A 26,837-nucleotide genomic window follows, 5' to 3' on the forward strand; every position below is an offset into this window, starting at 1 on the left:
CTTGATTTTGTATTTGAATATGTCCGAAAATTTTAAGGTCTCCTGAGACATAAGCCCTAAGACAACTGAAGGTACGTTGGATGCACTTGGTAAATACTGTTGACCAGAGCTTCATTCTATTGTTAACAATGCTCTCCTTTACCAATTACTTTGATTAGCAAATGCTAAATCAATTTTCTTATGTCTACATTGGGAGGCAAAAATGATACAATAATAAACACTTTGGTTGGCTCTTTTTTGAGAAGATTTTTGAAGACTCTAATATCGTGGGACTATAATCTTAGTCTCTAACACACCCAGAATATTAGAAATTAGCCATATTATTTCACTACATAACTTTATACAGACTAAATGGCTTTTTCTTTTCACTGTTTTTGGGTCTATAGAAATCAAAGAATCCAAACTAGCTGTCACTTAAATAAGAGGAAATGTATTACTCTCTGCTCATGGTATAAAAGGTTACAACTGTGAAGATGAAGATCCCTGTAGGAGACCAAGACTGGCCAGGTCCCCTCTGTGCCAACACTGTGTGGCTGACATTGCTCAGGCCCCCACACCATCATTACTGAAAGCATGTTTCACGCTGCCATCCTTTGTAAGTACAAAGGATGGAGCAGTAGTACATTTACAGTTGTTAGTGTGGAAATCAATACAATAATAATACAATTAATAAATAGTAACACAAGAATAAATCCTGTGTTTTGTGTACTCACAACTGTAAACCTACTTTTGCCCCACCGTGTACAACCACACTATAGTGCACAGTCTGGGAACATGTCACTACTTTCCGACAAATGCCAATGCAGTTCCAGCCCTAAATGTAACCTTCATGGGCATCCTGCCCCGCCAAGGGAAGAGTGAAATCAAAGCATCTCAGGCCTCTTGTGCACAAGAATTCCTGCAGAGCTTGTTGAAAGAGAGGTTCCCTGAATCTCCCACCACAAATCCCGATCCTTCAGTAGTTCTGGGGTGGGGCTCCCCCAATATGCACATATGATGCCCCCACATGATGCTGATGCTGTGGCTCTGTGTACTGCGACTTGAAGAGCCCTGATGGAAAGAGTTAAATCATGAGGTTCTGAGATGCACATTCACAACACCTTCCTTGACATCTAGGAGTGGGCAGAGTGAAACTAAGGAATGTTTACACTATTTTAGTAGTAAATCTGCAGTTCATGTTGATGTTTTCAGATTGATTCTGGCTGTAGTAAATTTCATTTGACGATCTCTAATATGAGAAGTTCTTTCCTGAACTACCTAGTTTTCTTTGTCTTTCATATGTAACAGAGATACATGAGATACTTCATATCATGCTTTGTATTGTCACACCAGACTGTATGTTCAGTGTGAAAGACGCCAAAGTTTTGAAAAAAATCACATCTTATATCCGTCGGTGGCTTTTTTGTTTTCATGAATCTGTGTGAGATTTCAGTATGACTTGTAATGTTGCTAATGTCACTCAAAAACATGCTTTAATATTTTAACTAACAATTATTTCACACGTGATGCACAATAAAATGTACATTTGTTACAGACCATTACTTGATTTCAGAGTATCGCTATACCCACAAAGGGACACTGGAGCTCTTGACAAGACACTGAACAATTCTGCCTTACTATGTCATTCGTGTCTAGAGGTCCTCACTTGACTTGCTGTGCTTCTTGACACAGCCCACAAAACAGCATCTGTCTGAAATCCCACCCATGTTCTTGTTATTATGGGGCTCAGGTTTTCATCCCAGTCTTTTCATCTCCTTTTTGTGTCTGCCCTAAGAAAAATGCAATATGGTTACCCAACTTTACATGTAAGACTTACTAGGACATAATAAGCAAGTAGAGTGACAGTTAAGGCTGTGGTGATGCCCAGACTCTAATCTGAGGTGTGAACTTGGAAATCAAAACATTTGAAAGAGACTGATATTTGATATGTGTCATATATTAAGTAACAACTTTGCCTTATTCATTTCATTCCACAGACTTAAACTCGGGCGACAAGTAAATGAAAACAATCTGTTTTCTGGCCTGACTTTCCACAGGGTTCCGCTTGGGCTTGTGTTCTCCATGTATTTCCACGAACATTTCCAACGTTAGGCTCTTTTCTCTCAAAGGAGTGAGACACACACACCAGGAAATGAAGACAATGAAGCCCAATAAAATGGATGTCTTTGGAGATACTGAAGTAGCCTTGATGAGACAACTACCAAAAGAGAAGACTTCCAGCTTTAGTGTAATCCTGAGTAGAGTTTCACAGTGAATCTCTGTTAATTCAGTTAAAAAATGACTAAAATTAACACTTTTTAAATTTAAATTAGTTTATTGCTGTTCAATTACAGTTGTCTGTATTTTCTCCCCATGGCTCCTCCCCACCCCCTCCAAACCCACCTCCCTCCCTTGCTTCCACCCTCCCCCTTGGCTTTGTCCATGTGTTCCTGAGTACCCTTCTCCCCACTGTCTCTAGCCCCCTCTCCTCTGGCTATTGTCAAGTTGTTCTTAATTTCAATGACTCTGGTTATATTTTGTTAGCTTTTTTTCTTTTGTTACGTTCCAGTTAAAGGTGAGATCATATGGTATTTGTCCCTCACCGCCTGGCTTACTTCACCTAGCATAATGCTCTCCACTTCTGTCCATGCTGGCACAGAGGACATAAGCTCCTTCTATCTCTCTCCTGCATAGAATTCCATCGTGTTAATGAACCATGGTTTTTTGATCCACTCATTTGCTGATGGGCATGTAGGTTGCTTCCAGCACTTGGCTATTGTAAATCGTGCTGCTATGAACACTGGGGTGCATAGGTTCTTTTGCAGTGGTGTTTCAGGGCTCTTAGGGTATAATCCCAGCAGTGGAATGGCTGGGTGAAAAGGCAGTTCCATTTTCAGTTTTCTGAGGAAATTCCACCCTGTTTCCCACAATGGCTGCACCAGTCTGCATTCCTCCAAAATTAACATTTCAAGTATATTGATATATTGACACTGTATGTATTCTATGTCTATATTTACATACAAAAATGCAAACATTATAAGTCACTGTAGAAAAAGAGAGCTGTAACATACTGTTTAAATAAATCCTATTTATGTAAATAAAAATTTATCAATAAAGACCATTTTAGAAGGACAAAAATAATAATGGAAGGATGAGTACTTTACTCTCTGTTTTCATGTTTACATTGTTTGGAGTTCCATCATCAAGCAGAATTCATTTTGTAAGCAGTGAACCAAAAGGGAGTATCCACTGGGGAGGAAAACCCCTCTCCACACACCCAAGTTATGAGCTAACCAGGAGAAACACAAATCTGCCAGGGAAGGGCAGGAAGGAGCTCTTTCCACATCTGTTGAGCTCACACTTGCAGGGCATACACCCTGATGTTCTCCCTAAGGAGGGTGTTTCCTCAACTTCTACCTATCTGCCTCAGAATCACCTGGAGCCCTGATCTCGTGAATGAGCATTTCTGGAGGCAGAGCATCTTTAACAAGCTCCCAGGTGATTATGCTGAACATCAAAGTTTAGGGACCACTGCCCTAGGGCATCTGTCCTGGAGGGAGTAAGAAGGAGACTGAGCAATTAAGATGTGTTTAATGCAGGTCTCTAACCAGGAACCTGTTGCTTTGTCCCTTGGGTCGCTTCCCTGATAGATAGAGAGGAGTCTTCTCATCTCCATTTCTGAAGCTGGTGAACTGAGAAGAGTAAACTCCAGGCCTGTGCTGTTACCCTCTGGTGTCAGTGAGAGGTTTTCTGATGTCAGAAATATGGTTCCTGGCTGTCCCACAGAGAAGGTGAAAGACTAGTCCCTACTCCAAGAGGCTAGATGACTTCAGCATAACATTCAGAGCAGAACTGGATCCTTGGTCAGGATCAGGTGAGTGCATACCTGTGTGTGCGGATGTACACAGGTGCTCATCTCTCCTCCGTGCTCTTCCTGAAGTCACTTCTTATTCCTACTTCCTAGGGACGGGGATATCACAATCACCACTGGTCAGCACCTCCCACACCTTTAAGGCTGAGCCTTGCTTGTGGAAATGATCAGAGCCAGCTGCCTGCTAGATGATGCCCTGCCTGTAATCCCTAGTATAGATCCATACCTTCCTCAAAGGCATCAAACCTTGGGCCTAGGAAATGTCTACAACCTCAGTTACATTTGCCTGAGTTTCACGAAAGACACTGAGCTTCTTCACTAGAGAACTTTGCATCTCATATTTAATTGAATCAATGTCACTTAATATAGGACACCTCCCAGGATCAAACATTTGCTGATTATACTTTTCTCATTGCCCTTTCATCCCCAGCTGACAGAGGAGGTCCATGAGGAAGGACAACCAGAGCAGCGTGTCCGAGTTCCTCCTCCTGGGGCTGCCCATCAGGCCAGAGCACCAGGGCATCTTCTTTGCCCTGTTCCTGGGCATGTACCTGACCACGGTGCTGGGCAACCTGCTCATCATGCTGCTCATCAGGCTGGACTCTCACCTGCACATGCCCATGTACTTCTTCCTCAGCCACTTGGCCCTCACTGACATCTCTTTCTCATCTGTCACTGTCCCTAAGATGTTAATGAGCATGCAAACTCAGGATCAATTCATTCCCTATGCAGACTGCATAGCACAGATGTATTTTTTCATATTTTTTACTGACCTGGACAGTTTCCTTCTCACCTCAATGGCATATGACAGGTATGTTGCCATCTGTCACCCCCTCCACTACATGACCATCATGAGCGAGGCACTCTGTACCTTACTAGTGGCTGTGTCTTGGATCCTGTCTTGTGCCAATGCCCTGTCCCACACTCTTCTACTGGCCCAGCTGTCCTTCTGTGCTGACAACACTCTTCCCCATTTCTTCTGTGACCTTGGTGCCCTGCTCAAACTGTCCTGCTCTGACACTTCCCTTAATGAGCTGGCCATTTTCACAGCAGGAGTGGCTGCCATTACTCTCCCACTGATATGCATCTTGATCTCTTATGTCCGCATTGGGGCCACCATCCTGAAGGTTCCGTCTACCAAGAGCATCTGCAAAGCTTTGTCTACATGTGGCTCCCACCTCTCAGTGGTATCTCTTTATTATGGAACAATTATTTGGCTCTATTTTTTTCCCTCATCCAGCACCTCCAGTAACAAAAATATAATTGGTTCGGTGATGTACACCGTAGTCACACCGATGCTGAACCCCTTTATCTATAGCCTAAGGAACAGGGACATGAAGAGGGCTCTGGAGAAACTCCTCAACAGGCAACAGTTTTGTCTCAACAACATTTGCTCATGTCTATAAGAGACACATTTATTACCAGATGCCAGCCACCTAAACTTGAGCCCCACCGTCTTGAGCCCCCATGTAATAAGTTCTTGGTAATTTATTGATAAGTTGAATTACATTCTGGTACAGGTATTCTCTCTTTTCCTTGCAATTCTTTAGTATAAATCATGAGATCTAACTTGATATTATTGATCATTACTCTTGTCCATTAGAGTAAGAAACTGATAGCTAGTAGAATTATGTGTTTCTTCTCTTATTTCTTGGGAATTTATTAGCTATTTTAAAAATAGTTTTATTGAAGTAAAATTGATATATAAACATTGTATATATTTATAGTGTACAACTTGATGCTTTGAGATATATATATATATATATATATATATATATAGTGAAATAATCACAATTAAGTAAATTAATATATTTATCACCTCCACATAGATATCCTTTCATTTTACTGCTCTGTGTGTGATGATAAGACTGAATTTAAGATCTACCCTCCTAGCAAATAAAAGTGAAAAACACTGCAGTGTTAACTGTATTTGCCATGCTGTACATTGGACCTCAGGAACTACTCATCCTGCATGCCTAAAACACTATATATTATGGTAAGTGAAATAAGTCAGACTCAAAAGAGATAAATACTGCGTGATCTCATTTATACGTGGAATCAAAAGTAGTCAAATTCACAGAAACAGAGAATAGAATGGTGGTTTCCAGAGGGTGGGGGGGTGGTTTGGAGTTGAGTGATGTTGGGAATTTATTAGTTTTTGTGAATTGTTGGAAGATATTGGCAAATGGGGCTCCCTTAGCATATGAAAGATTGCAGAATTGGGAATTTGTGAATTATCTCCTTTGCTTTCCTCACCTCATTTAGTGCTCTTTCTGTATTTTTTGTTGTTGGTGGTGGTGATGGTGGGGCAGGAAAAGAAGCTGCCAGTCATAGTGCCCTTTGTAGCTCTGGGAAAATGCCCACAGTTACGAGTGCAGCTGCTCCATGTATCAATCTCTTCATTATCTGTCTCTCTGAAAAATTATTTCCACTCATCTTAGTGACCCCAGGTTTGTATTACATGCCCAAGTAATCTAACTTCATTGTCATCCAGTGAAGGACCACACAGTTTTCTTCAGGCTGGACTTAGTTAAGAATAAACAGGATCACAAATGTTGTGGGACTCAGCACCGTGTAGCTATTAGAGAGAAATATTTGGGAAAGACAGATTTCAACTGTGAACTGTATCTATCAGAGTGTATGGCCCTGGGCAACATACTTAACTCCCCTTACTATCAGTTTCTTCTTCTAGGTAAATTGAGAAACTACTAAGACATCTAATATATTTTTTATTTGAAATAAATGACATGCTAAATTTGGCTTAGCACTACAACTGACCAACAGTAATGAACATTAGCTTTCCCTACCTATGCATGAGGTGAATTTTGGAGAACTTGCATAGATAATGCTTGAGTTATGGTGAGCATGGGAGCAAGTCATGTAAATTATTACAACCACAATTCAAAGTCCATCAGCTGTCCTAGGACACAGCAACACATCTTCTCTGGCTCAAATTAGAACCAATGACTTAAGGAACAATGGACGAGTGAGTTGTTAGGTGGGTAGATGAGGAAAGACAGACCAGAAGAGAATCTTATTCTTTACTCTCAATATTCACTCAAAGTTGCCCTGGGCCTGGAGCTGATGGTCTGCCTTTCAGCATCCCAGCTTATTTTAATGTGGAAAAACAAAGAGTGCCCTACACCCCCACCCTACTCTACTAAACTGCAGGCCTGAAGTCTCTTTGTCTGCAAGTTCATTCTCAACCAGTTTTGGATCCAAAATAAAACTTGAATGAGGCTGGAGACTTTCTTGCTAGTCTAGAGGAAGCAGGCTTTGGTTGATCTGGACACAACAATGAATACGTGGCTTGATTTCTCTGCTCGCACTCCAGTTCTGCAGCTTGGATCTCTGATCTTCTATCAGGTCCTGTCAGACCCATCCTCCAAAGGAGGATTCTGTCTGACATATTTTTAGCCATGGACTGGTGGCATTGCTCTGAGTGAATTTTTCTCAAGAAATGCCAAGCCCACTCACCTGTTGGGAAGTGTTTCATCACCTCCTGTCATGCTAGATCAGCCTGCCCTGGTTGTAGATGGCCCAATGCAAACTGGTAGTTGCAATACTGATTTAATACATATATAGAACTTCTGGAAATGGCTTTGGAAGTATGCAGTTTATCTGGGGCATCTCCCCTCGGCCACACCAAGGCTATCTCATGACCTTCCCTGGTGAACACACCTCACTGGGTTTGGAACAAAGTGTGCTATATATTCAAAAATTGTGTGCGATGTGGTCACAAGTTTGCAAATACTTGTGGAAGTTAGTAAGCACTGACACTTCAACTGACCAGTTTGTGTCCTCAAAAGTTAAAGGTAACATTAACCTTTCAAAGTGTAACAACAATAGACAGTGTTTTCTCAGGGAAGAAGAATCACAATATCACAGAACCAGGCACTCCAATGTTCACATTGGAGCTTTGGGTGATATATTACTATACATGTAAAATTTTAACTCAGACATATAAATTTCAAGAGTAAAAATGATTCTATATTGTCACAGATGGAAAGTGGAGATTTACTAAATTAGAATCACTTGGCTTTCAAGGGAGATATAGAAAACCCTAAATGTTACACTTATTATTATCTTTGAAGATTCTTTTTTGGGGGAAGGGGGGAAGCAGCTGTAAATGAAATCAGGAGGACACCTCAAGTATACGTAAAATTTAATGTACTTGTCATTAAAGATAAAATGCTAAAGTTAATACCAGAAAAATAATGAGACTTTCCATTTCTTATTGATTCTCTAATTCAATAGCCATTTAGGAAGTTAACTATTCTATGTCAATAGGCCTTGCCCTGGTCATACAGAGCTGGATACAGACATGACCTCCATGCTAATGAAGGGAACATTCTAGAACCAGGGAAACTCAAAGATATGTATGAGTATTAAGAAGTGCTTTCATATAATAATACTACTACTAACTGCTGATTATGCATGTTTACTATGTGTCAATCACTATATTAAAATTTTTGTCTGTATTATCACTTTTAATTCTCATAATAATCCTATGAAGCATATACTGTTATTATTTGCATGTATCAGTTGAGGAAACTGAGGCTTAGAGACAATGACATAATTACAATCAATGATAATAGCACAAAGGAGGATATGGTCAATGCTGCCTGTATATCAGCAAAAGCTTTACAGGAGAAGTAGTTCTTCAGTTAAGTGTTAAAGGATGCTCAGGATTATAATATGTAATGGCAGAAATGGCAGTCTAGGCAGAGAGAACAGAGGGAACTAGGGCACTGAAATATCAGGGAAATGTAAAATGTTAGAGGTTGCTAAATTATATGTGTGAAATGAGTCAAGTCAAGGAATATGTACAAAGGACCCATGGTCAAGGACAACAGGGTGGGGACTGAATGTGGGGGGCACAGGACAGGAGAGGGTAATGGTGGGGGGAAGGGGCACAACTATACTTGAACAATAAAAAATTTTTTAATAAAAATAAAAATTATATGTGTGTATGAATTGGCAGAGCATCAAGAGATGAGCCTAGGCAGGCAGACAAGGGCTATGTTACATAGGGGCTACGGTGCCCTGTTGGGGAGCTTAGATGCTGCCTTGCACGTAATTGAGCGCTGTTGCCTGGGGATGGGATAAAGTGGAGATTAAACACAGGGCAGGCTACATTTGTGTTACCAGTGTATACAATGGTTTGGCAATGAATTGGACAGCCTAGGGCCAGGGAGCTCAATCAGTATATCCAGGTAACAGGTGATGTATATTTGAATGGAGACAACTGCACAGGGAATAGATAAGAGAATATCTCTAAAAATAGACTAGACCTGGTCTTGGTAATCAATGGGAATTAGGTGGTAGAATAAAGAATTGTTCTTGATCTCTGGCTCTGAACTGATATTTAAGAACACAGTGGAAGGCTAGGCACTTTCAGTAATTTTGATTAGGTTTAGCAGCCTTAATGAAGCAAGGAAACAAGTTTGTGACCACCTGCTTTTGAATAAAGGGTTCCAAGCAGGAAGAAGGCAAATACCCTAATTAGGCAAGGGGCACCAGGAAGCTCTTCATCACCGCCACCACCCACGCTGATCCCAATGAAAAACACATCCCACTCCCATCACACTACCACAATGCAAAGATTTATAAATAATTTGTACTTCAGTGTGAATCATTTTAATGTCAACACTACATTAACCTTGTTTGAAACAGGTGACCTTTAAGGAACAGAGGTGTGAACTTTGGGATTGGGGGTGAGTGTAGCTGGGTGTACCAAGGGAGGAATACATTTGGAACTTAGAATACAGTGGTAACTATTTTGGGTGGGTGAGAGCTAAAGATGCTACTACTGAACAGTGATAGTCAATAGTGCCCCTTGGTGGACCTTTGCAATATGGGGGTCACTGAAGTGGACACCAGCCTCATCTCCTAGTTTGCTTGGGGCCTGTGGCAAAGAATTTAAATCCAACCCTAAACCGGGTTTAATCATGTATTGCACTGTCAACAGGTTAAGATTCTCTGAGGGTCCACAGGGCTGACTGAGCAGTTTGAGCAGCAGGTTCAGGATGTCAGAGGGGACATGGACAGCAGGGACAGTGTGAGTCTGTGTTCAGCAATCTCACACCTCAGCCTCCCCCGTGTTTGCAAACTGCCATCAGGGGCCATAGAACTCTGCCAGGGGACCTGCTCCTGAAAGAGCTGATCATGAGAAGTGGAGGACATCTTGCTAGCTCAAAGGACAGAAGCAAGTGGAGGTCACTGGCTCAGAGAAGACTGCCAGTGGCCCGCAGCATGTAGAACAGCAGACAGCAGTCAAATGAAAGAGTTATAGACCAAGAAGATGAGAGCAGCAGGATCCCAGGGTTGCCGCAGCTCTGGTTATGTGAGAAAGCTCTCCTCACCCATTCAAGGACTCCTAGAGAGAGTATCTGGAAGGGAGATATAGGGAGAAGAACAGAAGTCCTGTTCCAGATCACCCAACACATGGACTCCCCAAGCACTAAGATGTGGCATGCTGCCCTCAGTGAGTCACATTCCTACTTGCCAACTCCTGACACCTGGGGCAGTTTGATTCCATGAAAGATGCTCCATAATCATTTGTTGAAAAAATACAGAAATTATGAAACATTTTAAGATACATTGGGCCTTAGAAACAAACTTTGATATGGAGGGGAGTTTAGGCAGCCCAGGAACAGCTGGCCATACCAGAGGAATGTGAGAAATTGACATTATAGGGCCCTTAATTTTTTTTAAATAATATTTTAAATATTTATAAGATTCTTGGAGGTAGAACAACACTTATGTGACTATAAATGTACTTTTGTCTGTCCCTGCAATGAATTTAAGCTGCTGGTGCCCCTTTTAGAGCAGAAGGCAAATAAGAAAAAAGGACCCTAGCATTCCTACTGACCATTCACAAAAAGGACGCAGGCTTCATGGAGCACTTCCCATCAACATGAGAAGAAGCAGTGCAGGAGCTCTCAGTGCCTCCTGGGGAAGTCGTGGCAAACCACAGGAAGTGGAGTGACTGACACAGAAATCTAAACACTGAATTTCAACCTTCTGGTGGGGAACTCGTCACCTATTCTGCATCTCCTGGAATGGAAACTCTATCCTTCTTTTTTTTTTTTTTTGGTCTTAACCTCCATTTAAATGCTATAAGCAAGATTTATGCTCTGCCCAATTTTCTGTAATTGACAAACTAATAATCTAGAATGAATGTGTCATGGAAGCAGGAACTGCGTCTTGATCTGTGCTATATTCCCAGCACTTATAACAGCTCCCAGCACAAAGTAGGTGTCTGGTATATATTTGTTAAAGGAATGAATCTCAGAGAAAAGATTTCTGACTTTTTGCGTAGTGGAAGGATGAAGAATGACAACGGTGATAATAACAGGTATCATTTATTGAAAACTTACTATTTATTTACTAGCCACTATACCAGATGTATTTCATAGTTTATCTCTACTAAATCTCTCATAATCTCTTATTAGAGATTATTATTGCATTCAGATGAGAAGGTTAGCTCAGAGAGGTTAGCGATCTTATAGGTAGTGTGTGGTAGACCCCAAACTGAAGCCAGGTTTGTCTGACTCCAAGCCTATGACTTTTCATTAAAGGTTGCTACCACTGTATCTAAGAAGAAAAAACTCTCCCACAACTGAGGAGCCTCCTAAGGGCCCCCTTCATGTCTTTGTTCCTTAGGCTGTAAATAAAAGGGTTCAACATGGGGACCACCACAGTGTACACTGCTGCTGCTGCGATGTCCTTTTCTTCAGAGGCAACAGAAGGAGGACACAGGTAGGCACCAAAGAGGGTCCCATAGAACACACAGACAACACAGAGATGGGAACTGCAGGTAGAAAAGGCCTTGCCTGCCCCACCAGGAGTTCGCATTCTCAGGATGACAGAGACAATGTGGACATAGGAGATGACAATGCAAATAAAAGGGATGATGAGTACTGTGCCTCCTAAGGCAAAAACCATCAACTCATTGACATGGGTATCAGAACATGACAGCTTCAGGACAGGAGTTATGTCACAGAAAAAGTGAGCTATTTCCCCCCCAGCGCAGAAGGATAGCTGAGCCATAAGAAGGGTATGAGTCAGGGCAACAGCGTGGGTGAGGACCCAGCATAAGGCAAGCAGCAAGGCACAGACTCTGGGCTTCATGATTGCAGAGTAGTGGAGAGGGCGGCAGATGGCTACATAGCGGTCATACGCCATTACGGCCAGGAAAAAGCTGTCCAGGTCACCAAACATCAGAAAGAAATACATTTGTGTGAGGCAACCAGCATAGGAAATGGTATGACACTGAGTCTGAACATTCACCAGCATCTTGGTAACTGTGGAGGATGTTAAACCCATGTCAACAAAAGATAGATTGGCCAAGAAGAAATACATGGGGGTGTGGAGGTGTGGGTCAGAGCTGATGGCCAGGATGATGAGCAGGTTCCCTGTCAAGGTGATAACATACATAGACAGGAAAATACCAAAGAGTAACTGCTGTTGCTCTGGTGACCCAGATATTCCTTGGAGGAAAAATTCAGAGGGGCAGGATTGGTTTTCCATGACTCTGGAGCATCTGGAAGTTAGAAAGGATTGTTAGAGTGCTAGATTTCTTCTAGAATTCTATGTGTTGCTGACTTCCAAATCTTCTAACTCCTAAATCTCCCTTTAAATTCACTGTTATCCCCAATCCTGACTTTACCTCCAATCTGACCCTACTTTCTTCTTTTTCTCTCTTCTTTGGGACTCTCATTATTTGTTTGTTTGTTTTTCCCTTTCCTCATCCTTCCCTCTGATCAATCTTTTATACAGAGGATACTCTGCTAAGGAGGCACTGGGCATGTTCAATGCTGGGGATTACCACGTCTTGAATTAGGTCCACAGCCCTGTATCAATTTCACCATCGAAGTAACATGGATACATGAGTACACTGAGGTGAGCTAGAGCTTACATTTTCCTGGTAGCCCCTACATCCATACAAAATTCTTTTTAAAAGACTTATAACATCTCATTTTAGAGTGAAGGGCATATGAAGGACACATTTCCCTTTATCTCCTCATCATTTCTCCTGAACTAGAAAAGACGGAGTTCTGCATTTTGTTCAGTGTTTGCATTTTTGTCCCTGCTATCACCATCACCTTGTAGCTAACATCTACCAGCCACTTGTTACATGTCAGGTGCTCTACTAAGCACTTCATACAGACTGCCTCCTGGAAGCCTGAAACACTGCTGGGCAGCAGAGACTACTGTTATTGCCTTTGTATAGAGGAGAAAACTAAACATAAAGATGCCTGAGTAATTTGCACATGGACTCACAGCTTGCAAATATTTGAGACAGAATTCAAACTCATAGCCTTGACACCATAAACTGTATCATCAATCGGTACAAAGTGATTTTCTATCACCACATTTATATATTAATCCCTCAGTATTCCTAGTTTAATATCTTTAGCTTCTCTTACCCTTCCTATCTTGTATATTTGTCTTTTACAGAAAAACAATAAAGTTTAAGAACTAGTACAGCTCGTAAGATCTGGTCCAAAGGTCCCCAAACATTGGTCCGTGGACCAGTTTATCAACCAAGTGAGATTCTTATTAAAGAATCCTCAGACTTCTTGAGTTAAATTCTCTAGGATACAGTCTGGGTATATGTATTTAAAACTGAAAATGAAAACTAAAGCCTCCTCGGGTGTTGTAATGCTTAATAAAGCTTAAGAAAAATTCACTTAGTTCAACTCTTCATTTGATTCACAGATGAATAAGCTAAGCTTCAGAAAGGTGATTGTAAAAACAAAACTTAAGGTTCAAAAGAGTAAAGTTTACACTGTGCCTTGGAGGAAGATATGAGACAAGAATCAGGGTATGCAGGCTCTCAGACCAGCACCTTTTCTATTAAGTCAGCTGTTGTTTCATTTTTCTTTTCTCTTTTTGTCATTTAATTTTTATTATTTTTTGTAATTAGTATCTTACAGATCTAAATATGTTCCTATTCCCAATTTCTACTCAAAGTCCACACCTAAAGAAAAACTTACCTCTAAATTGATAAAAAATTTACTAATGCAGCCATGGCTGGTGTGGCTCAGTAGACTGAGTGCCAGCCTAAGAACCAAAGGGTTGCTGGTTTGATTCCCAGCCAGGGCACATGCCTGGGTTGTGGGCCAGGTCCCCAACAGGGGATTCTCAAGAGGCAACCCACACATGGATGTTTCTCCTTCTCTTTCTCCCTCCTTTCCCCTCTCTCTAAAAATAAAGTCTTTTAAAAAAAGATTTACTGATGCCTTGTTCATATTTTGCAGTTAATACTTCAAACTTTGGCAAGAACATCTGAGAACTAAAAACAATGCATATTTATCTACCTCTGAACCGCACACTAATTGAGGAACATATCACAGAGCTTTATAACTCATCTGAGAGATCAGAAAGTCACAAGCTAAGTTATTTTCCCATCTACTCCATCTCTCTATGGGGAATGTGATGCCTCATGAAGATCATACTCCTCTGACTGGACACCTTCTAATAACCATGTCCTAGAAAACAAGAGACTCTCTTTTAAGACCCAAGTAATTGTGTATCTTGTCAAAAGGAGCATGACATAGACCACCAAACAACGCCATGTGCTCCTGACATCCAGATCCTGCCTTCAGCAAGTCCATTCAATGCCACTAAGGTTCTCAAATAGATCGCAAGTTATTTCAGGGTGGCGATGTGTCTCTTCTGGTACCTCTGTCAGCATATAATGCCTTGATCAGACTATTCCTAGAAAAGCTCCTCAGTCTATTGCACCAACCAGTCAACATCAAAAAATTCTTCAAATCCTCTAAAAAGGGTCCAAAACTCTCCACTGCAAGCCCAGCATTTTACCTATTGTTCTTTTTCCTATACTCAGTGGCCTTGTGCTAATATCTCTTGCCCCACCCTTTGGTTTTCTTCCTTTCCCAAATAGGTTTCTCATCCTTCGTCCTGCCTATAGCCTCGAAAAACTGTAGATCCTAGAGAGAACAATGGGGTGCTTCCAGAACCTTTGGGCAACCTCTACTTCTGTTATCCCAGAGTAATGAGGTCCCTTAACTTACCTCCACTGCTTCTTCAATTACTATGTCTGCTCACAGGTTAAGAACTGGCTTGGAGATGACGGGGAGATTATTGCAAAGGCAGGACTTGCTGGCCTACTACTGTCTGTCTCAAGTTTCTCTTCTCACTGCTACTTTGGTTACTGAGAAGGCACTACAGATGTCCTTAATTTGGAGGAAGGAGAGAAGAGCTGAGATTCTTCCTGACCACCTTTGTGTTGGGACTAACTGAAATCACAGTTCAGGGTCAAGAATAATAAATACAGGTGGGAAGTAGCCAGAAGCAAAAGTCAGGTTGCTAAACTGAGGTTAAAAATAAGTTTGTGGGAAAATGGAGAAAGAAAGAGACCAGTACTCCAGATGAGGAGCCCAAGAGATCAACAAAGGATTGTAAAGCCAAGCTGAAACAGAGAAGACATCAGCCAGAGACCAGAAGAAGAGGCTCTGTACTGAGTACTTAAGATGATCTAGGACCCATGGTACTCTGGCCCCAGTCAACCCAGGTCTTTAGGAATTCTGAAGCATTTTATGTTTGCATTTTGAAACCTGAACTGAGGACTCAGAAACAGGAAACTGCTAGTTCTCAGGCTAATACTAGAAGGAGGGTGAACATGCTCTACTTCGGGCATTTACAGATAGGGAATCATGGGACACAGTTCCCTAGAGCCTTGTTAGAGCTAACACTCACAACTGCCTAAATTCCCCTCTGTACTTCTCATAACAGACCAAATTAGTACAGTGCTGGCTTCATCTAAAATTTCTGAAAGCTTTACTTCTTTCTCTATGTTAAGTGGTAAACACAGTTCATGGGGGGGGGGGCGGGGAGAGACTCTATGTAAATCAATCTCCTTAGCTGCCTTCTTGCAACAAGACTTCTGTCCTTAAGCTCTTCCCTTAAGCTCTTCTGTCCTTAAGCTCTTCCCTTTGTTCAAAATTCCAATTCAAAATTCCAAACTGCCAATCTTCACATCAGTTTAGTTTAGTGGCACATGACTCTTTCTTAAATAGTTCTCATGCTCCTGGTTAAAGATATTACATTAAAGTCAAGCACCTAATTTCACTCTCCTAAAATTCTAATGAGAGTAAAATGATTTTTAAAAAGACATAAAATCCACAAGGACAGAGAAGGGTGGAAAGCAAATAATAGTAATAGAATTTCAGATGTTGTAAACCATTGAATGAAGGAGTGGTAATCAAGACAATCTTCACACAGTCTTCGACTCAACTGAACTTCAGACAATTTCTCCCTGACTCTGGACCCTGTGTCTCCATTTTCTTACAGAGATTTACTTTAGAAAACTTGCAATGTTGAAATTCCCCCTGCTCATCTGAAATGTAAATCTTCTCTCAGGCTCTTGCCAGTTTTACAATCTAGGAATATCTTTCTCATTGACTTGGGAACCATCCCTTTGAAATGTAATTATAAAGAAAGCACACCTGGTGTAGCTCAGTGGATTGAGCACAGGCCTGTGAAGCAAAGGGTTGCTGGTTTGACTCTAAGTCAGGGCACATGCCTGGGTTGCAGGCCAGGTCCCCAGTAGGGGACACATGAGAGGCAACCACACATTGATGTTTCTCTCCTGCTCTTTCTCCTTCCCTTCCCCTCTCTCTAAAAATAAATAAATAAAATATTTTTAAGAAAGAAAGCACACCTATCTCTCCGGGTCTCAGTGGGAGGGTGAGGGCCTAACTTCTATGGACAGACAACAGACAGGGAATTAGCAAGCACAGGTGGTGTAATCTTTTGTCCAAGCCTCCTGGAACACCCTCCAGTATGTTGAAGCTGGCTCAACCCAGCACTGATGAGGTACCTCTTGTTTCAGGAGAGTTGAATTCAATCTCTCTCCCCAACTGCAGTAGTCTTTAATAAAGCTTCCCTGCCTAACTCTGTGTAATATAATTTTTCTTTGACAGTGATAACAGAGTTAAGACATGGAAAAGCTCTTTGATCCATTCATTTACTGAGGGGCACTTAGGCTACTTCTAGCACTTGGCTATTGTAAGTTGTGCTGCTATGAACTTTGGGGTGCACAGGTTCTTTTGGATTGGTGTTTCAGGGTTCTTAGGATGTAATACTAGCACTGAAATTGCTGGGTCAAAAGGCAGTTCTATTTTTAGTTTTCTGAGGAAATTTCATACTGTTTTCCATAGTGGTTGCACCAGTCTGCAATTCCCACCAACAGCGCACTAGGGTTGGTACATTTACACAATGGAATTCCACGAAGCAGAAAGAGAAAAGGAGTTCCTACCCTCTGTAATAGCATGGATGGAACTGAAGAGCATTATGCTAAATGAAATAAACCAGGTGGTGAAAGACAAATACCACATGATCTCACCATTAACAGGAACCTAATCAACAAAATGAAAAAGCAAGCAAAGCATAGCCAAAGACATTGAAATTGAGAACAGGCTGACAGTGGCCAGAGGGGAGAGGGGGTGGGTAATAGGGGAAAAGGGGAAAGAGTTTATAGAAATGATTATAAAGCACATATGGATAATAACAAGGGGGGATAGAAATGAAAGGGAGGTGGGGAAGGCTGGGGTGGTGAGGAGGGGTGGGGAGATAAGGCAAAAAACTGTACTTGAATAACAGTTAAAAAATATTTTATACAGCTACCTATACAATGTGTTTTAAGTTAAGTGTTATTGCAAGAGTCAAAAAGTAAAAAAAAAAAAAACATGGAAAAGCTGAATCCTTCTTTGGCAGTAGATAAAATAAAATAATCAATCTTGTCAACAGCAAAGAATCTTCAAAAGCTCCCAAAACTGGAAGCCTTGATACCTCTGGATTCTGGAGTGAAAGGGAAATAAAACTTAGAGGTGACAGCTATTTTAAAAGAAACTAGATCTCTATATTTCCCTTTTTACCCCATGCTACAGGAATACTGTCTCTCTCCTAAACCAGGAAAAGTTGGGAGGTTTACGTTCTGGAGAAGGTTGGGACTAAGGGTTGTCACATACAACTCAGATTAGTGATCACACACACACAAAAACAGGAGAATTACACTAATTACATGACTATACATGCACATCAAATACTGAATGTTGAAACCCACAGCCCTTTATTACATGTTTGCTCCAAGATCTCTACCTTGAGTACAGAATATTGTAAGAATTTTCTTTAGAGTCTGACTAGCAGAACAGGAAAGAACCATAAACACAAGGCAGTGAGGGTCCCTTCTTCAAAAATGGCTTCCCAGCCAGACTGCCCTGCAGTTAAACTCAATGTTGACATCTCCACCTAGAAGCATAGAGCTCCAGCCAGTTTGCAAAAGCTTTAGTGCGTTGCAGCATATATCAGTAAAGCACATGAATTTGAAGTTCAAGCTCCTTGAATTTTCCATATGTACGTACCAATGTAACCACTCCCTAGGCCAGATATATAACATTTCCTTCAAGCCAGAGGCTCCCTCTCATCCATACTGAGGCACTATCCTCTTAGAGGTACCCACTCTTGTGATTCATGTCACCATAGGGTTACTTTTGCCTTAAAGTTCACATAAAAGGAATCATATTGTATAACTCCTATATCTGGTTACTTTAGCTCAACATTCATCTGTCAGAGTCAATAATGTTGCACATGGAAGTCTGTTCTCTTTACCGCTGTGTAACATTTCATTATACAAATGAAATACTTTATTTTTCTATTGATGGACATATGGATTGCTTCTGATTTTGGCTATTATGAGTAAAGCTGAGAGAACATCCTTAAACATGCCTTTTGTGGGTCATATATATTTACTGACCCACATATATTATACTCTCTTGAGTATACCTCTAGATGTGATATTCCTGAGTAATACTGATAGGGGACTCAAGACTTGGAAAATTTTAGCTTAAGGTTAAAAGTTATAAGTCTAGAGACTTCCACCAAGATGGAGGCATAGGTGGAAACACGGTGCCTTCTCCCACAACCAAGTTTGAATACAACAAAGGTTTGGAGAACAAAGACACATCCAAAGAACAGAAAATTGAATTATACGGAAGTCCGACAACAACAAACCTGTTCAACCAGCACGGTAAGAGGGGTGGAGCCAGCAGCGGAGCAGGGTCAGGCAGGAAAGATCCCCAGACCTAGGCGCACAAGTAGCCCGGACCCAGTCAGGGTGTGGGGCAGACTGACCGCGGTCGCATATTCGCACACAGTGAGACGGACCCCGCAGGCCCCAGGGGGCAAACCCAGTGGTGGAGGGCTGATGACGGTGGCACACTCACGTGCAGTGGGATGAAACGCACGGGCCCAGGTGATGGTGGCAGCTGCGGCACCTGTGGGGGCCACGGCGGGAGGCGGCAGATGGGACGTCATTGCTCCTCTTTGACCCTGCCCCCACATATAGCGTCACAATCCAGCGACTTAGTTGCCTTGCTCTGGTGAACACCTAGGGCTCCGATCCTGCTATGCAACAGGCACAAACAGCCCAAAAGATGGCGCAAGAAGAACTCAAAGTCCCAGAGCCCATAACTCTAAGCAACCAAGAGATTGCCAGCCTCTCAGAAGCACAGTTCAAGTCACTGTTAATCAGGATGCTCAAAGAACTGGTTGATTATAGTCACAAATTAGAGGAACATATGAAGGCTAAACTAATTGAAATGAAGGGAGATGCACAGGAAACCAATAGTGATGGAAAGGAAACTGGGACTCAAATCAATGGAATGGACCAGAAGGAAGAACAAAACATCCAACCAGAAAGGAATGAAGAAATGAGAATTCAAAAAGATGAGGAGAGGCTTAGGAACCTCCAGGACATCTTTAAACGTTCCAACATCCAGATTATAGGGGTACCAGAAGACGGAAAGAAATAGCCATGAGTGGAAAACTTATTTGAACAAATAATAAAGGAGAACTTCCCCATTCTGACAAAGGAAATAGACTTCCAGGAAATCCAGGAAGCTCACAGAGTCCCAAAGAAGTTGGACCCAAGAAGGAGCACACCAAGGCACATCATAATTATATTAGCCAAGATTAAAATGAAGGAGAGAATCCTAGAAGCAGCAAGAGATAAGGGGACAGTCACCCACAAAGGAGTTCCCATCAGACTGTCAGCGGATTTCTCAAAAGAGACCTTCCAGGCAAGAAGGGGCTGGAAAGAAGTATTCCAAGTCATGAAATCCAAAGAACTACATCCAAGATTGCTTTATCCAGCAAAGCTTTCATTTAGAATGGAAGGACAGATAAAGTGCTTCTCAGATAAGGTCAAGTTCAAGGAGTTCATCATCACCAAGCCTTTATTATATAAAATGCTAAAGGGACTTATATAAGAAAAAGAAGATGAAAAATATGAACAGTGAAAGGACAGCAAACTCACAGTTATTAACAACCACACCTAAAACGAAAGCAAACCAAGAGGACAGCTAGATCAGGAGTGGAACTATAGAAATGAAGAACACATGGAGGGTTAGCAACAGGGGAGTGGGAGGAGGAGAAGCAGGGAGAAGGTACAGAAAATAACATAGACAGTAGATAGAAAATAGATAGGGGGGGAGGGAAAGAATAGTATGGGAAATATAGAATCTAAAGAACTTGAGACACGTGGCTATAAACTAAGGGGGGGAGAATGGTGGGGGAGGGAGTGTGCGGGTGGAGGGGAATGAAGGGGGGAGAATAGAACAACTGTAATGGCATAATCAATAAAATATATTAATAAAAAAGTTATAAGTCTACAAAGTAATGAATATGTTAAAACTTTTGTTTCAGAAACTACAGATAAGACCCATCCTGGCTCCTGGGGAAAACAGCTGACCTCCTGGGTCACTGGCTAAGATTACTGCCTGGGGACAAGTTGGAGGTATCCAGGCCTTTTGTCTTCCAGGGGAGCAGATGACCACTGCTTCCTCCCTTGGGAGTAAGAACAGCTAACTGCAGAGGACAGGAATGTTGCAACCTCTGAATCTCAAAGCCCTCACAGCACCTTGTTTGTCCTCCTCCAGCCCCCTTATAAAAGATCTGGCCAGGAAAGAGAAGGGAAGATGGTTTGTTAGGGTATGAATCTGCCATCTTCTCAGATCTCTGGCCATCTGAATAAAGCACCCATAAAAGATTCAATCGCTGTCACTGCTTATTGGATTTGGTAGTGACAGGCAGCCCAAATGTTGGTGTCTTTTCCATTCACAATATGGCAAACAATATTTAGCTTTAGTATACGTAGAAAACTATTTTCCAAATTATTTATACAAATTTACACTCCCACCCAAAATAATGGAGAGTTCTAGTTGCTAAATATTCTCAACAAAACTAGTAGTATCAGTCTTTTTCTCCAACATTTTACTACATTTTGAAAACATACAACAAATTTGAATTTTACAGTGAATACCCTTATAACAGCCACCTATATTTAACCCTTAATATTTCATTATGCTTGCTTTAACATACATCTGTAATTCTATCCATTCATTAATCTATCTTATTTTAAAATCAATTTATTGAAGTATAATTTATGTGAAATTAAATGCACTCATTTATGTGCATCTTGCAAAGATTTTCAACAAATTTGTATACCTGTGTGAACATTACCACAATTAAGATATAGAGTATTTTCATCACCTTAAAAAGTTCCCTTGTATCCACATCCCAAACAATCCCCTCTCCTACTTCCAGTCTCATGCAGTCAGCAACCTAAGTTAAGTCATAATAGATTAGATTTACCTTTTCCAGAGAGTGAAATAAATGGAATCTTACAGTACATACTCTTGCCTCTGGCTTTTTCTACTCACCACAAAGTGTTTGAAATTCATCCATGTTGTGGTATATATTGATAAAAATGATTTATGTTTCCTATATCGACTAGAATTCTATTGTATTAATATACCACAATTTATTTATGCCTTCTACAGTTGGTGGAAACTTGGCTTTGGAACCCAGCCATCATATTGTGAGAAAGCCTAAACTATATGGAGACATCATGTCTAGGTGTTTCAGCTGACATTCCCAGCCAACACTAAGCATCAACCACCAGATAAGCAAGTGACTAAGCCTACAGGTGATCCAGTCCCAGCCTTCTACTACCAAGTTGACATTGCATGCAGCAGAGAGGGTCTATCCAACTAGCCCTGGGTAAATTGAAAATGAGAAAAATAAATGTAGTTGTCCAAAGCCACAAAGTTTGGGAGTGGTTTGTTACACGGTGATAGATAGCTGCAACAGATTTGGGTTACTATCATTGTAATTTTCTTCTTGCCAATATTTGTTAGCTTCATAAAATGAATTGGGAACTGCTGCTTTTTATCTATTTCCTATAACATTGTAGTAAGATTAATTTTAATTTCTCTTTAAATAACCGAATTAAATAGTGAAACCATCTAAGCCTGGATTTTTATTTGTGGGTATGTGTTGACATTAATTTAACTTTATTAATATATATATATAAAGATACCATTACCTCTGGGATTCTATTGAGGAAAACTATAGAAATGACTTATATTTTTATCTCTATAGTGGCTACATGGTTATATATATAAGTAAACACTCAGTAACTTTTACAGGTATTGTGTTTTTCACTCTCCTTTTTTTAAGTGTAAAAACAATATAAGGCTATTATAAGCAACTTTTATTTATTTATTTTTTAAATATTTTATTCATTTATTTTTAGAGGGGAAGGGAAGGAGAGAGGGAGAGAAATATCAATGTATGGTTGCCTCTTGTGTGTCCCCTGCTGGGAATTGGCCTGCAACCCAGGCATGTGCCCTGACTGGGAATCGAACCATGATCGTGTGGTCCACAGGCTGGCACTCAATCCACTGAGCTACACCAGCCAGGGCTATTATAAGCAACTTTTAGATAATGAATTTCATTTACATTTGAAGTAAAATGAAAAAAATGCTTCAAAAATAAAAATATATTAAAATCAACAAAAGAAACATTCTGAATATCTTGATCTACTAAAGAAACAAAATCCATTATCAAATATTCCCAAAATGGGAATATCAAGTCCCAGATGATTTTACTGATGAATTCTTCCAAACATTTGTGGATGGAATAAACAGTCTCAGGCAAATTCTTCATCAGAACAGTCAAAGCAGAAATTGAGCCAAAGGATTTATTTCATGGTGATGGATTAGCTTAACATTTGAAAAGCAATCAATGAAATCCATTACATTGAGATAAAAAGGGAAATAATCATTTCAAAATTTCAATAGATACCACAAATGTATTTGATAAACTTCAATACCAATTGGTGACAAAAAACCTATAGGAAACTAAAAATAGAAGGAACTATCCTTAATCTGATAAAGGATTTCTACAGAAAATGTCACACAAGGAAGAAATACTGAAAACCTTTCCCTAAAATCACAGTCAGGGGACACTTCTGTCACTCTTTCTTACTTCTATTGACCATTCACTAGTGGTCCCAAACAATATAATGAAGCTAGAGAAAGAAATAAAAATGTACAAGAATTGGAAATTTTTTAAAAAAACTGTTACTGTTATTAGACAACCTGACTCTATAATTAAAAAGTCACTCCAAATCTCTAACTTATTGCTTTAATAAAATAATATATCAAGGTCACTGGATACAAAGTTGATGTATACAAACCAGTTGTTTGTCTGTATATCAGCCATGAACAAATAGAAAAAACTTTAAACAGACTATTTGCATTAGAATAAAAAGAAATAAACACCCAGGAACACAAGGAAATGTTCAAGGCCTTAAATAAAAAATTTAAGACTAAAATTTACAAAATATTAAAACCATAAATGTTTAAAAGTATCACTGAAATAAAGTAGGCATAAATAAAGAGATATACCATATTAATGCAATGAAAGATTCAGCACTATAAGGATACAGATTCTTCCCAAATTAGCCTATGACTGAAATCACATTCAAAGTCCCAGCAGGTTTGTGTGTGTGTGTGTGTGTGTGTGTGTAAATGGCAATGTTAATATACTAAAGTTCATATAATATGCAAATACCAAGGATGGCCAAGGCACTTGGAAAGGAAATAAATTTAGAGGACTTACACAGAAATCAAAACTTACTATACTGTGGTACTGTGCAAGGACAGACAGATTGGCCAATGGAAGAGAACAGAGTCTAGAAATGACTCACAAACAAATGATTACCTGAGTAATATAAATGTGACACTTCAACATGGCAGGGAACATCTGATCTTATCAATAGAGTTGATAAGTATCTGAGTTCATTGGATATCCAAATGGAAAGAAATAATTTGACACTGACCTCATGCTGCATGTAAAAACCAATTCCAAATGGATCGATATATCCATAAAAGGTAATAAAGATTTTAGGTGAAAATATAAGAGGATATCTTCATAATCAAGCACTGTGCAACTCTCTCTTGGGAGACAAACAGCAAAACCATAAAAAAAATAAATTGGACTATAGTAAAATTAAGAACTAGTATTTATCAAAAGACACCAATAAAGAGAGTAAAACATCAACCCTGAGAGAAGGAAGAGATACTTGTCATGTATACACATCACAAAACACTTGTATAGAATAATAAACACTTCCAAAGTAAAAAGTGGAAGAAAACCTAATAGACTTGAAAAATGTGCCACAAAACATAGTATCATATCTTTTAATAAATATGTAAAAAGTTTTTAACTTCATTAGTCATCAGGATAATGTAAATTTAACAAATTATGTGTCACTACTACACACATATCAGAAGAGCTAAAATCAGGGTCAAAAAGAGACTATACCAAGTTTTAATGGGGTAGGATCAACCAGAATTCTCATATCGACTATTTTCACCATATTGCAATCATTCAGAAAAACTAAAGCTGAACACATGCAAAACCTAGAACCCCCAAATTCTACTACTAAGCATGTCAACCAAAATGCGTATATTTATTCCCCAAGAAGCAAGTATAAGAATGTTTATATCCCCACTATTTGTGAAATATCAAACTGGAAATCATCTAAATGACTGTCAACAGTAAAACAGACAAATTGTGGTTCACCCATCAGTGGAATGTTAGCAGCAATTACAACAAATGTACAGCTATGTGCTCCTGTCTGCTCCAGTCCCACTCTCCCTCATGGAAGGTCTGGAGTGTCTGTTGCAGTTTTCACTGGTCTGTATCTCCAATGTATGTGGAGGTGGGAGGAGATAACTTGTCTCTCACATTCCCAGGTCTGAGGAAACTCATTTTCATGTGGACCTCATTAAATTTTGGACATTGGCCTAATGCTGCAATGGGATGAGATTATGAAGCTCTTGGGAAGGGGTGAGTCTACTTAGAGTGTGGGAAGAATGTAAATAATTTGTAGCAAGTTAAAAAGGGCCAGAAATTCTTGTTAGATGAGATTAACTTTCTTCCCTTAGTTACTGGACTGGTCTTGGTGACTTGTTTGACCTACAGAAGGCAGTGAAAGTAGGATTCTAGGATTTCTGAAGCTAAGTTTGATCAACTTCACCTTGGCCTCTTAGAATGCTTGCTCTCAAGTCGCCTGCTACCATGCTATGAGTGGCCCAGTGGACACCTAAAGGCCAGGTACAAGTGCTCACAACTAAACATCAAACCGAAAACACATGGGTTATTAAAAACATGGTACTGATTAAACTAGCTATGTATGAAAAATTAAAGGTAAAGGTAGATCTTTTTCTCTCACTATATCACAACATAAGTTGCAAGTAAATTAAAATTTTACATATGGTATTTAAAATTTAGAAGAAGGAACTAAATGGATCTCCTTGATCTATGAGATGTAATGGACAATTCAGTATAAAAATAATGAAAAAAGGGACTTCTGGCCAAGATGGAGGTGTAGGTGGAAATACTGTGCCACCTGCACAACCAAACTATTAAGAACAAAGATTTAGAAACAAAAACACAACCAGAACAGACAGAAAATTGAACTGTATGGAGTTCGAAAACTGATAGTTTTCTGATAGTCAACCTATCAGATGCACAGTTCAAAACACTGGTGATCAGGATGCTCACAGAACTGGTTGATTTTAGTCACAAATTACATGAAAAAAATGAAGGCTACAGTAAGTGAAATGAAGCAAAATGCACAGGTAACCAATAGTGATGGAAAGGAAACTGGGACTAAAATCAAGGGAGTGGACCAGAAGGAAGAAAGAAACAACCAAACGCAAAAGAATGAAGAAAAAAGAATAAAAAAAATGAGGAGAGGCTTAGAAACCTCCAGGACATCTTGAAACCTTCCAACATCTGAATTATAGGGGTACCAGAAGGGGAAAAGAAACAGCCATGAGTGGAAAACTTATTTGAACAAATAATAAAGGAGAACTTCCCCAGTCTGGCAAAGGAAATAGACTTTCAGGAAGTCCAGGAAACTCAGAGAGTCCCAAAGAAGGTGGAACCAAGGAGGAGCACACCAAGGCACATCATAATTACATTAGCCAAGATTAAAATGAAGGAGAGAATCCTAGAAGCAGCAAGAGATAAGGGGACAGTCACCCACAAAGGAGTTCCCATCAGACTGTCAGTGGATTTCTCAAAAGAGACCTTACAGGCAAGAAGGGGCTGGAAAGAAGTATTCCAAGTCATGAAATCCAAAGACCTACAGCCAAGATTGCTTTATCCAGCAAAGCTTTCATTTAGAATGGAAGGACAGATAAAGTGCTTCTCAGATAAGGTCAAGTTCAAGGAGTTCATCATCACCAAGCCCTTACTATATGAAATGTCAAAGGGACTTATATAAGAAAAAGAAGATGAAAAATATGAACAGTGAAAGGACAGCAAACTCACAGTTATTAACAACCACACCTAAAACAAAAGCAAATGAAGTGGGCACCTAAAATAGGAGTGGAGCCACAGAAATGGAGATCACAAGGAAGGTTAGCAACAGGGGAGTGGGAGGATGGGGGAGAGAAGGTACAGAAAATAAGTAGCACAGACAGTGGGGAGAAAATAGACAGGGGAGGGCAAGAGTAGTATGGGAAATATAGACACTAAAGACCTTATGACACACGGACATGAACTAATGGGGGGAATGTGGGTGGGAGGTGGTGTG

The 26,837-nt window shown here is 40.2% G+C and overlaps 2 protein-coding genes across 2 annotated transcripts in view; one reads left to right on the forward strand and one right to left on the reverse strand.

Annotated features, from left to right (window-relative positions):
- Positions 1-4,067: 4,067 nt before the first annotated feature.
- LOC118980314 (olfactory receptor 1361-like) overlaps positions 4,068-26,837 on the forward strand; it is a 36,474-nt gene continuing 13,704 nt past the window's right edge. The window contains exon 1 of the mRNA XM_037036886.1: positions 4,068-4,793. Coding sequence (XP_036892781.1) covers positions 4,297-4,793 — 497 coding nt within the window. The 5' untranslated portion in view covers positions 4,068-4,296. The remainder of the gene's footprint in view (positions 4,794-26,837) is intronic.
- On the reverse strand, positions 11,450-12,390 carry LOC118980233 (olfactory receptor 1N1-like). The gene has a single exon (XM_037036740.1). It carries the CDS (start codon positions 12,383-12,385, stop codon positions 11,450-11,452), a length of 936 nt encoding a protein of 311 aa, XP_036892635.1. The 5' UTR covers positions 12,386-12,390.

The sequence above is a fragment of the Sturnira hondurensis genome, unplaced genomic scaffold, assembly GCF_014824575.4.
Source record: "Sturnira hondurensis isolate 20B ecotype Veracruz unplaced genomic scaffold, ASM1482457v3 Scaffold0022908, whole genome shotgun sequence".
NCBI lineage: Eukaryota > Metazoa > Chordata > Mammalia > Chiroptera > Phyllostomidae > Sturnira > Sturnira hondurensis.

Coding starts and splice junctions, on each gene's coding strand:
- LOC118980233 (XM_037036740.1), bottom strand. CDS start 12,385: ATGGAAAACCAATCCTGCCCCTCTGAATTTTTCCTCCAAGGAATATCT.